This window comes from Syngnathoides biaculeatus, chromosome 14 (genome assembly GCF_019802595.1).
Source record: "Syngnathoides biaculeatus isolate LvHL_M chromosome 14, ASM1980259v1, whole genome shotgun sequence".
Classification (NCBI taxonomy): domain Eukaryota; kingdom Metazoa; phylum Chordata; class Actinopteri; order Syngnathiformes; family Syngnathidae; genus Syngnathoides; species Syngnathoides biaculeatus.
Window position 1 is genome coordinate 13,557,797 of NC_084653.1, and position 12,497 is coordinate 13,570,293.

Genomic DNA, 12,497 nt, shown 5'->3' on the forward strand with positions numbered 1-12,497 from the left:
ATGGAAGAGTTGCTTACGTCATGGGTTAACATCACCATGACAACAGTCATCCACTCTATCCTCTGTCTCTCACACACCCAGAGACCCCTCATATCGCCTCCGCCTAGGTACTACATTTAGATGTTGTGCTCAGCCTGTGGGATCTGCCAGGAAGAAAATGTCAATTTTCCTTGTCTTGCATGCAATGGTGAAACTGTCTGAAGTGCCGATGAGCTGGCAAATTACTGTATTTATTTTTTATTATGTAAAATTAGGGGCAAAAAGTGATCAAGCGCAAACCTATATCTGCAAATAGTATGCTCAGTTTGGTGAAAACACAACCCCTCTTTTCAAAGGAAGGTTCAAATGAAAATGAAGAAAAATGACAATTTAACCAATTGTTACAATACCACAATTAGGCAGTGTAAGTCTAGAGGAAATTTAACAGTGCATTTTAAATCAAGTACCTACTGTAATTATCTTTGTAATTTTATTAGTGGACTGAATGAAAGACATCACTTTTGAACTCATCATCACCAAATTTGAATGCCTTATCAAAGGTGAGTGGAGCTTTCATGATGCTCGATTGGGCTCACCATGACTCATTATTCTCAAATGCTCTTGGAAGCTGTGGCCTCGTGAAAAGTACTTGTAGCCCACAGGAGCAGTGGCCGGTTTGCAGAGTAACTCCCTCTTACGCTTCCACGTTTAAAAGTGACTAACGACCTTATCCGAGTGTCTCGGGGGAGCCATTTTTATCTCCCCTTAGTCCATGGCGCAGTCTTCATGGAGACATGACTTCACCGAGTCTCTGTGGGCGCGGCTACAGCAGCTCGTTTGTCGTCTGATTTTATATACAGTATGACACTGTTTTGAGGTGGGCCCTTCCATCGGTCATGGAACACGTTACAGTACAGCTGTGTGACCGATGTACTGTTCACTGGTTACGAGGCTTTACATGATCTGGATTTTTGGGGTTGATCACTGATGAGCAAGTGTTAAAAAACCGATAACCAATTACCGATTCGATCACAAGATGGAGCAAAGACTCTGTTTAAATGATCTGTTCATTTATTGTATATACTTGTGTACTTAATTGTTAAAAAAATATACACTATATATATATGCTTTTGGATTCCAATATACTGTGCACAATGGCAACGCAGATTAAATTTATTTCTCTGAGCTGATCAATGACTTCTTTGACCGGATTGGTGAATTATGATATCAAAACCGATCGGTCGATCAGGGAAAAAAAGCCATTATCGGCTGGTCCGATCAGGCGCTTAAAGTGGTGTAAAATCTACTAGTTACTATGAATCCTGCTGCAATATAATTCTTTGCTGCTTCTTGTCCACTCTTGTAGCTCCTCAGAACGGCACTAATATTAATCATTCACTGCAAAGGATAAAGGCTGTATATATTGTGAGCATCAGAATCTTATTTATTCATCAAGTATGTCAGAAACATGCAACCAATTTGTCTCCTGTAGTTGGAGCCACTCTACTACAACATGCATGATGAAAACAGAGAGACAGTCAATTGACACATAAAGACATTGCATTAAGAGTCACGGAGCAATAAGGGCTGCCAGTAATCTGGCAATGTTTGAACTTTTTTTGACAATTGTGCAAAGGATGCAGAGTCCTTTAGCATTTAGATCAGTTACAGTGCCTAATAGAGCAGTAGTGTACTGGTATATTGCCACTTTACACCTTGGTACTCTATGGTTTGGAATCCATCGCTTAAAGAGTTAAAGTGCCATAACGTGCTGTGTCTGAAATCATTTAATCAGCCTCTACTCCCTACTTCCCATGTTGGGTTGCACTATATAGGAGACTATCTAGTGAGCTCAATCATAACAGCTTTCAGAGATTACAGTACACAGCGCTCTGTTAATGATGTCATAGCTGTAGCACAATAACAAAGCAGACTGTTGTGGCGGGGAAATGAAAAAAATAGATTGTTGCGCATTATTAAAATAAATGATTTTGTAAACGTACATGTCATTTTTTAAAGTTACTTACAGTTATACAAAATATTCATTCTCTCTGTCAGCAAACTTTAAGGTGTTATTTTATATAATGAAACGGTGAGTTATCATTGGTCACTACTTTTTCGAGCACTGAATTTTATCACTAAGCTCTGAGACAATGCTACAAAGTAAAACAACCACTATGTAGTGTACTATATAGTGTATTACATAGTGGGTAGTGGGTGAGTTTGGTCATAGCTGTTTTCATTAAGCTAGCAGACAGGTGTAATTTAATTTTTTTTCATGTTGAGGTTGACATGTACAATGTGAGGCATTAAAGTTTAATGCAGTTTAATGATTAAACTGAGTTGCCAAAATCTTGCTATTTTTAAGTGAGTTGTGTTGAATGCAACCATACAGTGCTTGTATCACAAGTTTCAGCTCAGCAGTCAAATAAAAAAAAAACGATTGACAGAATGACAGCTTACATCTCGAAATTCTCAAGTCAAGCCATGCGGAGCTCAAGGCACCACAATATGGTGCAAATAGTTCACTGATATGGTGTGGAGTCTCTGTAACTCATTGTAATAAAGTTCCAGTTAGTCAATGAGAAAGTGGGACAAAAAAGGGGGAGGATCTTCAAATTTGACACTTTTTTGCATTAATAAACATGATTTGCTTTACTGCCTCCAGCGCTTGCGTTCCATTGGCAGGCCTGTCGCTTCACTCATTTTCAGTAAAACCAGTCATCCGTCTAATGCCTTCCCTCCATCAGTTAGCTGCTATTAGCCCAGAGATGAATATCATTCCCTCCTTTCCGCAAAAGCAGCCAAGTGGTGCAGCCACAGTGAGTCCTGACACAATGATGAATAGCATGTGGCAGCCTCATACAGAAAAGAACAGCTTTTCTTTGGGACATTTCACAGCCAGGAAAGAGAGAGAGAATTTTTTTCACTGGCCTCGCAGAGATGGGGAAAGACTTTTACTGATGGTCCTACTGCCTTTATCACAGACTATAAGTCTTGTTGAATATGCTGTAAGTGTAAGCATCAATTTACCACCCGACCCCTCATGAAAACTCAGTAAGTCTATGAATTCAAGCCTCCTACTTCAGAGCAATGTTCATGTGCTTTCCCTTTCGTTTCTCCATAAACAGCAGTATTGATGTACTTGAAAGCAGCAACAGGGAATATTGGGTCTCGTTTTCAAGAATTCATTCAAGACAACCATTTCTTTGGTGACTAACCCTTCACTTCATCATTATTCAACCTCTGGAACTCTTCTAAAATTTGTGTTACAGCTTCAATAGACATTTTTGGAAATTAAAAAAAAATCTCTTCACTGAACCATACATTCAGTAACTGTAATACACAAATTCATACAGAAATGGACTTCCTAGAAAATTGTCAAGGATCAAACATCAGCCGTTAAATTTGAGTTAATTAGTTGTGCGGAAAAGTACTGATGTTAAGAGGTTCCTTTAGGTTCCCCGGTAAAAGTTATAGTTCATTTTAGGTTCATTCTGAAATTCCAACCCGAAGTCAAACATCTCTGACTTTTTGTGATCAGTGTATATTATGATTATATTTGTGATTCATTATAATTATTATTCTTAAGCGCTGACGTCGGGTCACCACAACATCTACCCCATCCATGTTCTCGCAGATGGAGCATGAGCGTGCATTGGCCACTCAGCGCTTCACCCAGATTCAGATAAAAGTCTTGACCCAGCAGTGGCAGCAGGACCAGGAAGAGCTCCTAGCTAAAGCCTTAGCCACTTTGCAGGAGGCGAGGGATGCCTATCAGGAAGATCTGGAGCTCCAAAGAGACCGCCAGCATCAGCAGGAAATCTGTTTATGCCTCAGAGAAAAGGTAAGTGTTTATGGGGCTGAAAAGATTAATGGAGTAACTCATAATTCGATTACAGGGACAAAGTCAGTGGTATGTGAATACAAGATTTTTATTGCAGTAGTCTGACATTTTGCAATCATAAATGACTAAATTTGTCTTGGAGTCTGATCCAGGCATTACGGATTGTCTGTCTCAGACGTCTGTTCCACACCACCAACATGTTTGTTTAAATTTTTGCACTTTTCAGCCACTCATCCATTTTGTGAGTTCCCTGTCCTCACAAGAGTTGTTGTGTAAGTGCTATCCTAGCTATCTTTGGGCAGGAGGCGGGTACACCCTGAACTGGTTTCCAGCCAATCGTAGCAATAACTTTATTTGGTGGTTAGATATTTGCAGTACTACGTCAAAAGACACGCAACAAGTGTTAAAATAAACTAGATTTTAGATTTGAATATACTCTACATGTTGGAAATGTGGGGTAAATCTATTTTGCAGAGCCGATCAATGACATTCATAATGACATCAACGGTCTGATCAGTGAATTGTGACATAAAAGCTTATCAGCAAAAAATGTTTTAAAGAGGAAACTTAGATAAGATGCATTTTTTACAGTACAAATCAGAAGTTAACGCTAATCTGCTCCTAGCAAATACTCAGTGCAGCTTTCTTTACATTTTGTCCTTGGTAAAGAGTTTCAGCCTTCTGCATCCAGATTGTAAGTGATTGACACCACTTGCCACGACCAAATAAAATAGATTTTAGTCGTATCAACTAGGCTACTACTTCTAGCCACCCTGAACAGGATAAATGATGTGGAAAATATATCGATAGATGGTTGTGTTTCTGATATATGGTGGAGGGTCTGAGTCCCCTGTTTGTGCATCTGCTGACAACATCATGCTGTCTAACAAGCAACTAGCTTTTGCTGCCACTTGGGATGAGCTGTTAATGCAAACAACCTAATAAAGGAAGCCCCTGCAAACACTGACGCTGCCGTCTCAGCGGAGCGCCTGTTGGCATTCACACAACCGTGTTACTCATGTAAACAAATCTGTTTTTGTGTGGTGTTTATTCAATGCTCACAGTTGGTTTGCCAGTGTTGGAATGATAATTATGGGCTGTAGTTTGTTTGATAACTGGGTCTTGTTGTGTTGAGAAACAACATCTTAAATTAAATTTCTGGTTGCGGCCTCTCCTTTAAACTGAAGGTCTCTATCGTAATTTATATATAATTTTTCCTCAAAGTTTCATTGTCATTCAAAAGTTAGTTTTGAGTGGATTGCACTGCCGGGCCGATAAACCAGTTTTCTATTGAGTAAAGGGGCTTCATTTAGACAAAATTAAAGCTTTGCCTCCATCATGTTGGCCATGTTGAAGTGAATTTAAGTCCCCATAAAGTCATTGTCGTGATTTGTTTTTGAGATATTAGATACAGAATGTTTTAAGTACTAAAAACAAGCAACGACTGACAACAATATAGCTTAAGACTCATTTTCATCTTCTCAGCTGTCCCCACAAAAATTCCCCACAGAAAAGCGGGCTGAACCGAATAGATTCTGGAACAAGTTCCCCTCCCCACTAATGCACATAAACATCAAGCACCCTGATTCCATGCAGTGACCATTCAGTGGAATTACCCCTTCCTTATTAACAATAACTTGACCCAATTCTACAAGTATAGCATGCAGTTGGCCATTAACCTATGCACACAACTCCAAAAAATACACATTCCCTGTTGTATTTTGTGTTATTTGTGCTCCAGTGTCTTTGCTGTCTGCAAGGCAGCAGTGAACCAGACATGATCTGCCGCTCCACAGCCCCTTACCAGCCTGACAGCAGTTATAGTAGCTGTCAGATATCAGGTGCAACAACATTAGGGTCGTCAGCCACACAGCCTGCCGTCTGCACATCTCAGGGCTATGGGGTTTGGGGGGGGGGGGGGGGGGAGATAATCCATGGGGTTCAGTGCGCATCACGCCATTGTGGCCATTCACTGTGGAGCTTAATTTATACCTTGTGCCATCTATGGCCAATTCTAAACCTTTTGTAGGAGGCGTTAGTTAATCATGACGTTTCGATATTCTGCAGGGCCCGGTCCCTGTCCTTCATTAGTGGAATAACACAGTACACTAAACAGTTTCATTCAGCCATTTTGGACTCCATCTTTGCTGACTTTGGATGAAAGGTGGGGTACACCCTGAACTCATCAGTCAATAAAAATATGCACACTCACATTCACACCAATTGACAATTTGAGTGTCTTGTTTGAGTGTCCAATCACATGTATGTTTATGGAATATGAGAGGAAGCATGGGTATGAAAACCAATGCAAGTAGAACATAAAAGCTCTACAATTACTATTTTCTGTCATTTCTTATGTATAATATGCTTTTGAGTATCAAGTGCAAACGACAAATCGATCCCCAAACTTTGGAAAATCTTTCTACCTATGTATAATGTGTACAATTTGATTCTCTCATATGCTCAAAACAAGATTATGCTGCTCCATGTGCAAATAGTGGTGTAATTCATCTTTTTTTTTTTAATCCCCTTTATGATACAGTCCATACCTAGTGGGAAAAAAAGCTTAATGGTCCCCACCTTATCGTGGTCGAGGGTTTATGTGTCCCATTGGAGGAGCTAAGTTGTCTAGGACTTCATGCCCTTGGTCGGGTCACCCATGCCAAACAGGTCCTAGGTGAGGGACAAAACAAAGCCTGGCAAAAAGACCCCCATGATGACAAATATGTAAATGTATAAAACAAGGAAGGTCATGATTTGGAAGAACGCGCCCTCCCACCCCCCGCCCCTCCATCACAACCTGAGCAGTGTTCTGTTGTTGGATTTCTGTGGTCATGATGGATTCTCCCAAAAAAAAACATGTTCAAGGATAAGGGTGTCCACATGTGCACTTGGCACCAGGACACCCTAGGTCGCAGTTCGATTATCGACTTTGTGGCAGTGCCATCGACTTGCGGGCCCATGTCTTAGACACTCGATTGAAGAGAGGAGCAGCGTTATTAGCTGGTGATGAGTTGGCTCTGATAGTGGGGGAAGATGCCAGTCTGACCTAGCTGGACCAAATGTATTGTTAGTGTCTGCTCAGAAAGTCTTGCAGAATCCCCTCTCAGAAGGAGTTTCAACTCCCACCTGGGATAGAACTCTGTTCATGTTCCCAGGAAAGCGGGGGACATTGAGTCCAAGTAGACCATTTTCCGCGCCTCCATTGCCGAGGTAGCCGACTGGAGCTCTGGCTGTAAGGTGGTCGGTGCCTGTCGTGAAGGCAATTCCAGAATCTGTTGGTCACGCCAAGGATGAGGGATGTCTTCAAGCTGAAAGATTCAGTTTAGTTAGTCAGTTTCCATCCATCTATGCATTTTCTGAGCCGCTTATCCTCATGAGGGTCGCGGGAGTGCTGGAGCCAATCCCAGCTGTCATCAGGCATGAGGCAGGGTACACCGTGACTTGGTCGCCAGTCAGTTCCAGAGTACATATCGACACCATCACTGAGCGGGTATTGGTCAGAAGTTGCCCGGGCCAAAGTCAGGTGTGTGTACCACTACCCCATCAGTGATGCTTTATTTATTTTTTAAACTGTTTTATTGTTTACTACAGTACCTCAGGTCCAAGAAGGATGCTATTTCAGGTATGTTGTATGTCAAGTTTGTATAACACATCTGACAATTAAGTTACTTGAACTTGCATTTGAATGACTGCAATTCAGGGAAGCTACTTTTATACACAATCATGGCACCCGCCTCTTCCCAATTCGCCTGTTCACCTATTGGATGTTCCAGACAGGTGTTTGATGTGCATTTAACTTTATTTGCAAATTATTGTATTCTGTTTTTGTTAACACAGTGTCCCAACTTCATTGGATTTGGGTTTGTGCTACATTAATGACCAGAGAAGCTGACAAAAAGCTGTGCAGGTTAAAAAAGGACAACTGTAAATGACAGTTGAATTTCAAGCATTTGTAAAATTATATTAACAAGTCAGAGTCAGTGTAGAAAAATGTCCAGGTCTGCAGCTGCCTGTTGAGGACCTATGCTCACTTACTATGCAAAGTACCAGTGATCGGCTCCCTTTTCTAATCCTCCCAGTGAATCATGGTCTGGTTCTCACTTCATCAGGAAGGCTTGCCCCAGGAATAAATCCTTGAGAATTGATTTCAATGTGCTACTAGCTGCACTGTTGCATCATGCTGGAATTTGCTCAGGCTCACTGCATTTCTATTTAAAATATTTGTACAATGTAAAGCATGAGGCACATTACATTACATTAGACACACTTTATACATGTCAGTTCATTTATACTTTGTTGTTTGTCCAATTGTCAGACGTGTTCTGCTCGTCCAATCAAGCATCCATTGTTCTTGTTATCATACACTACTGCCATTTTCTTGGTTGGTCTCACTTTTATTTATTCCTGCTTTCACACACTCAAGAAAGTTTGGTAAGAAATTGTGTTTTATACATACTAAATAATTCCCGGGGTTGGTAGGTTGCTGCAATGTGTTGAACTGGGAAAGCAAGAACAAACAAAAACCAAGATGGTTAAAGTTTATTGTGCCTCGACTATCTTGAAATGATTTTAGTTTAACTGCCTCAGATACTTGAGAAGAAGTTAACCACTATTCACCTTTTGATAACATTTCACAGAGGCATATCACATTTCAGTGGAGAGGGAGACTAGTTGAAGTCACGTGACTTTATTAAGTTAGTTACAAAGCAGTCCTAACTTTGGTGCCAACTTTCAGAACATCATACAAGGCTGAAAAGAAGTTAACTCTTCTGCAGTATTGTAAACCTCAAATGCAACAAAACATTAATTGATAATGAGCTGTAATGTTATCAGTCACTTATTCCTCATATAAAAATTTCTTAGGTTTTACATAGCCAAACATTTGCACACATACAGCTGGACATCTTTTGAAACGCGTTTCCTTCAATTTCATCACCTTTTTCCAATTTGTCGTCGCACGCTGAAAAACCAAACAAGAAAAAAACACAATCCTTTACATACACACTGGGCTGAAGTATTACAAGACTGGGACCCCAGGTCATTTTTTTCTTTTAGCCATATTTTTCCCATTCAATTTTGGTCCATTTCTAAATTATTCATTTTCTGGCATGTTCACATATTGACTTGTGTTTTGTCCCGCTTCTCATGAGCAAACACCTACAGAAAATCAGCAATGTAACATCATTCCATGTTTCAAAGTAGGTATGTTTTGAGGCTGCTTTTCTACATCAGACAAAAGGTGTCTTTAGTACAGTGGTTTTCAGACTAGGGTGCGGCATCATGACAATTTTTCAATTCCTCCCCTTTTACAGTTTTTAGCGCTATCATCCACCCCCCGTTTTTATGATTCTCAGTGCTAGCATCCCGACTGGCCCCGTTGGAGAAAATTTCAAATGGGGGGCACAAAAAAAGATAATCTCCAGAAAAATAATTTTTCCTTTTATTCATGATTGCTTTTGGCAGTTTTAAGTTGTTACACTGAGAGGCTACTGAAAGTTAAGCCCACAAGTACATGTAGGAGGTAAGGATCCCTCAGCTTGACTCTGCCATTCTGGTTTCGTTTCATTTTTGTCCTTTTAACAATTCTGTAAACCATGAGTCACTGATTTATTAGTGTGTGAGAGTAATTCTAGTAGGCGTAACTCTAAATCTCTGTCAGCGTTCATAATTGTCTATTTCATTCATTCTCCTTCCTGAGCTGATTCACTCCATTATGCATATAAAGTCTGTCAATTAGACACTGAATAAAAAGTTATAAAAGCTGCTCTGACGGAAGGCGTCAATCTACAATTGAGGTTTTGAACAGGGTGCAGCGTACAGATAAAAAAAAAAGAGCATCATTCTTTTGTTCCTCTGACAGTCTTTACAATGCTACAAAAAAGGACTGCCGGCTTCCCTTGATTTCACACAGCATTTCATTATAAAGAGTTAATGCGGTACTTTAGGGTAGCCGGCACACTGTTGTTGCCATTGTGAGCTCAGAATTAAATTTAGACACACATTACGTTCTGAAACAGTGCTTCTTACAGTAGATTCCAATCTGAAAACTGCAATAGTCTGCATACACTACTACTACTTCCTAAATTTTTACACAATTAAAGATGACTGGCAAGCAATTTTGAAATTACACATGGCAGGTTTTTTTTTTTACAGAGCTCATGAATTGGATCTCTTTTCATGAATAAATATGAATAATCGATCACATTTACTACTTAAATATTATGAAATGATATTTGGATATTTTTTGAATCTGTCTTCTTTTTTTTCTTCCTGTCCCGTTAGGGGTCGCCACAGCATGTCATATTTTTCCATCTAAGCCTATCTCGTGCATCCTCCTCTCTAACACCCAATGTCCTCCCTCACAACATCCATCAACCTTTTCTTTGGTCTTCCTCTTGCTCTTTTGCCTGGCAGCTCCATCCTCAGCACATTTCGACCAATATATTCACTCTCTCGCCTCTGAACATGTCCAAACCATCAAAGTCTTACCCTTCATCCTGGCGGATACTCGTCTGTCACAAAGAACACCAAACACCTTCCGCCAACTGTTTGACCCCGCTGGGACCCGTTTCTTCATTTCCTTACCACACTCTCCATTGCTCTGTAATTGTTGACCCCAAGTATTTGAAGTCTAGGTCTACAAAGATACAATGTAGCCCCTTCTGACCTTCTTTTCCACGAGCATCCTCAAGGGAAATAGTGCATCTGTGGTACTCTATCTAGGCATGAAACCATACTGTTGCTTCCAAATATGTACGCCTGTCCTGAGTCTTGGCTCCACTACTCTTTCCCATAACTTCATTGTGTGGCTCATCATCTTTATTCCTCTGTGGTTTTCCACAGTTCTGAACATCACCTTTGTTCTTAAAAATGGGGACTAGCACACTTTTCCTCCATTCTTCTAGCATCTCCTTTCCCGCTAGTATTCTATTGAATAAGTTGATCAAAAACTCCACAGCCACCTCACCAAATTGCTTCCATACCTCCACTGTGTAATCTTTTTTATTTTGTATTATATATCATCATGTATTGTTAAATTGATTCCTCTGTAACAGTGTTAATTAAAACTGATCATTATGACTTTTGGATTCAGCCCTCGTATTGATGTTTTATTATTACCTCATTTATTACTCCTAAAAATTACATTGACCACATTAGTGCTTTAAATGTCTTCTTGATTGTTCACAATATTTTGTGTCTTTGTAGTGGATTAGGGGAGGTTTGTCTGAGTCCCCCGCTGCCTGAGCCCAGACATTCAACGCGTGCAAAAGCCTTGATGATACTCCCTGGTGCTAATCCACGCGGGAGTATTTTAATTTGCAGTCCATTCCTGTGATCACTGCTGTGCTCTCCTCTTGATAGCCCCGGGAATTTGTCTGCAAGCTCGGAATGCCGCCCTTGAATAGCCAGCACGCCACAGGGAGCCAGCTGCATAACGAGCCTGTCACTCACAAGAAAATGTTGCAGTGTTTGTCTGAGTGTGTGTGTGTGTGTGTGTGTGTGTGTGTTTTCGCACGTGTGGGTGCATATATGTGTGAGTGTGATGCCAAAAGTTATGTCAGTGTTCTTGCTTGGTTAGAGAGAGAGAGAGAGAGAGAGAGAGAGAGAGAGAGAGAGAGAGAGAGAGAGAGACTTGTCCTTGGAAATAATACAAACTTTGGCCAAGAGCCGGGGTACACGCTAAATGGGTCACCAGCCAATTTCAGCTAAAGACTACCAATGCAAGGACTGTATCGGAAAGTTTCTGCCGACTTTTAATTTACCAGTAATTATTAAGTTATTATTATAACAATTCATCGGCCAATCGTTATGACTGGAGTTGTTTATAGAAATGTTACTTAGATACCAGCCAATTTTGAAGGCAGAGATTGAGCAATTTCTTAAATTCGAGGTCAAGTGCTTTCTTCTCGTTGTTTAGTGCCATTCCTAGTTAGATTTCACTCAAACAATAAACAGAAAACAAAGACATTTTCAGATTGCCTTTTTACCAAACTGCATAACTTTATCTTACAAAAGGTTTCCTGCTAAATCCTAACATTCAATGCAAAATGCCATAGATGGTCTTACGAAACTGGCAGCAAATTCACTGTAATTATAGCCCTTAAGGCAACGGATATTTCAAAACAAATGGCATCTACACATGCAAACAGTGCATAATATACACGGCCATGTATTTTTTTATTCTCTATGAAATACTACAAACATTATTGCACCTTAGTTATAGCACCTTTGTGTTTCATCATCAAAGCATCCATCCAAAAAACACACATTTGAAAACCTGGCATCATTTTAAGCATCCATCCATCCATTTTCTTAGCTGCTTATCTTCACAAAGGTTACGGGTGTGCTGGAGCCGATCCCAGGTACCATTGGGCAGGAGGCGGGGTACACCCTGAACTGGTTGGCAGCCAATCGCAGGGCACATACATACAAATAACAGTCACACGCACAATCACACTAAAGGGCGATTTAGGGTCCCCAATTACTGCATATTTTTGGGGTCGTGCAGTTGTATTCAGCTAAATAAATTATGTATATTCACTCCTAACACCTCTGGCTGTTTTATATACGTGTATTTTAATGAATTTGAGCAATCAATGATGTGATGCAAGCAAGTTTCAAATGTATGGTTTCGAAATTCTGTAATATGACAGTGAGTGATTAAGGA

General features: G+C 40.3%; 1 protein-coding gene across 3 annotated transcripts in view; it reads left to right on the forward strand.

Annotated features, from left to right (window-relative positions):
* The window catches only part of LOC133511801 (coiled-coil domain-containing protein 148-like), a 43,872-nt gene that overhangs the window by 18,573 nt on the left and 12,802 nt on the right, over window positions 1–12,497 (forward strand). For all 3 annotated transcript variants that reach the window (XM_061840750.1, XM_061840752.1, XM_061840751.1), the window contains exon 10: window positions 3,620–3,826. In XM_061840750.1, coding sequence (XP_061696734.1) covers window positions 3,620–3,826 — 207 coding nt within the window. The remainder of the gene's footprint in view (window positions 1–3,619; window positions 3,827–12,497) is intronic.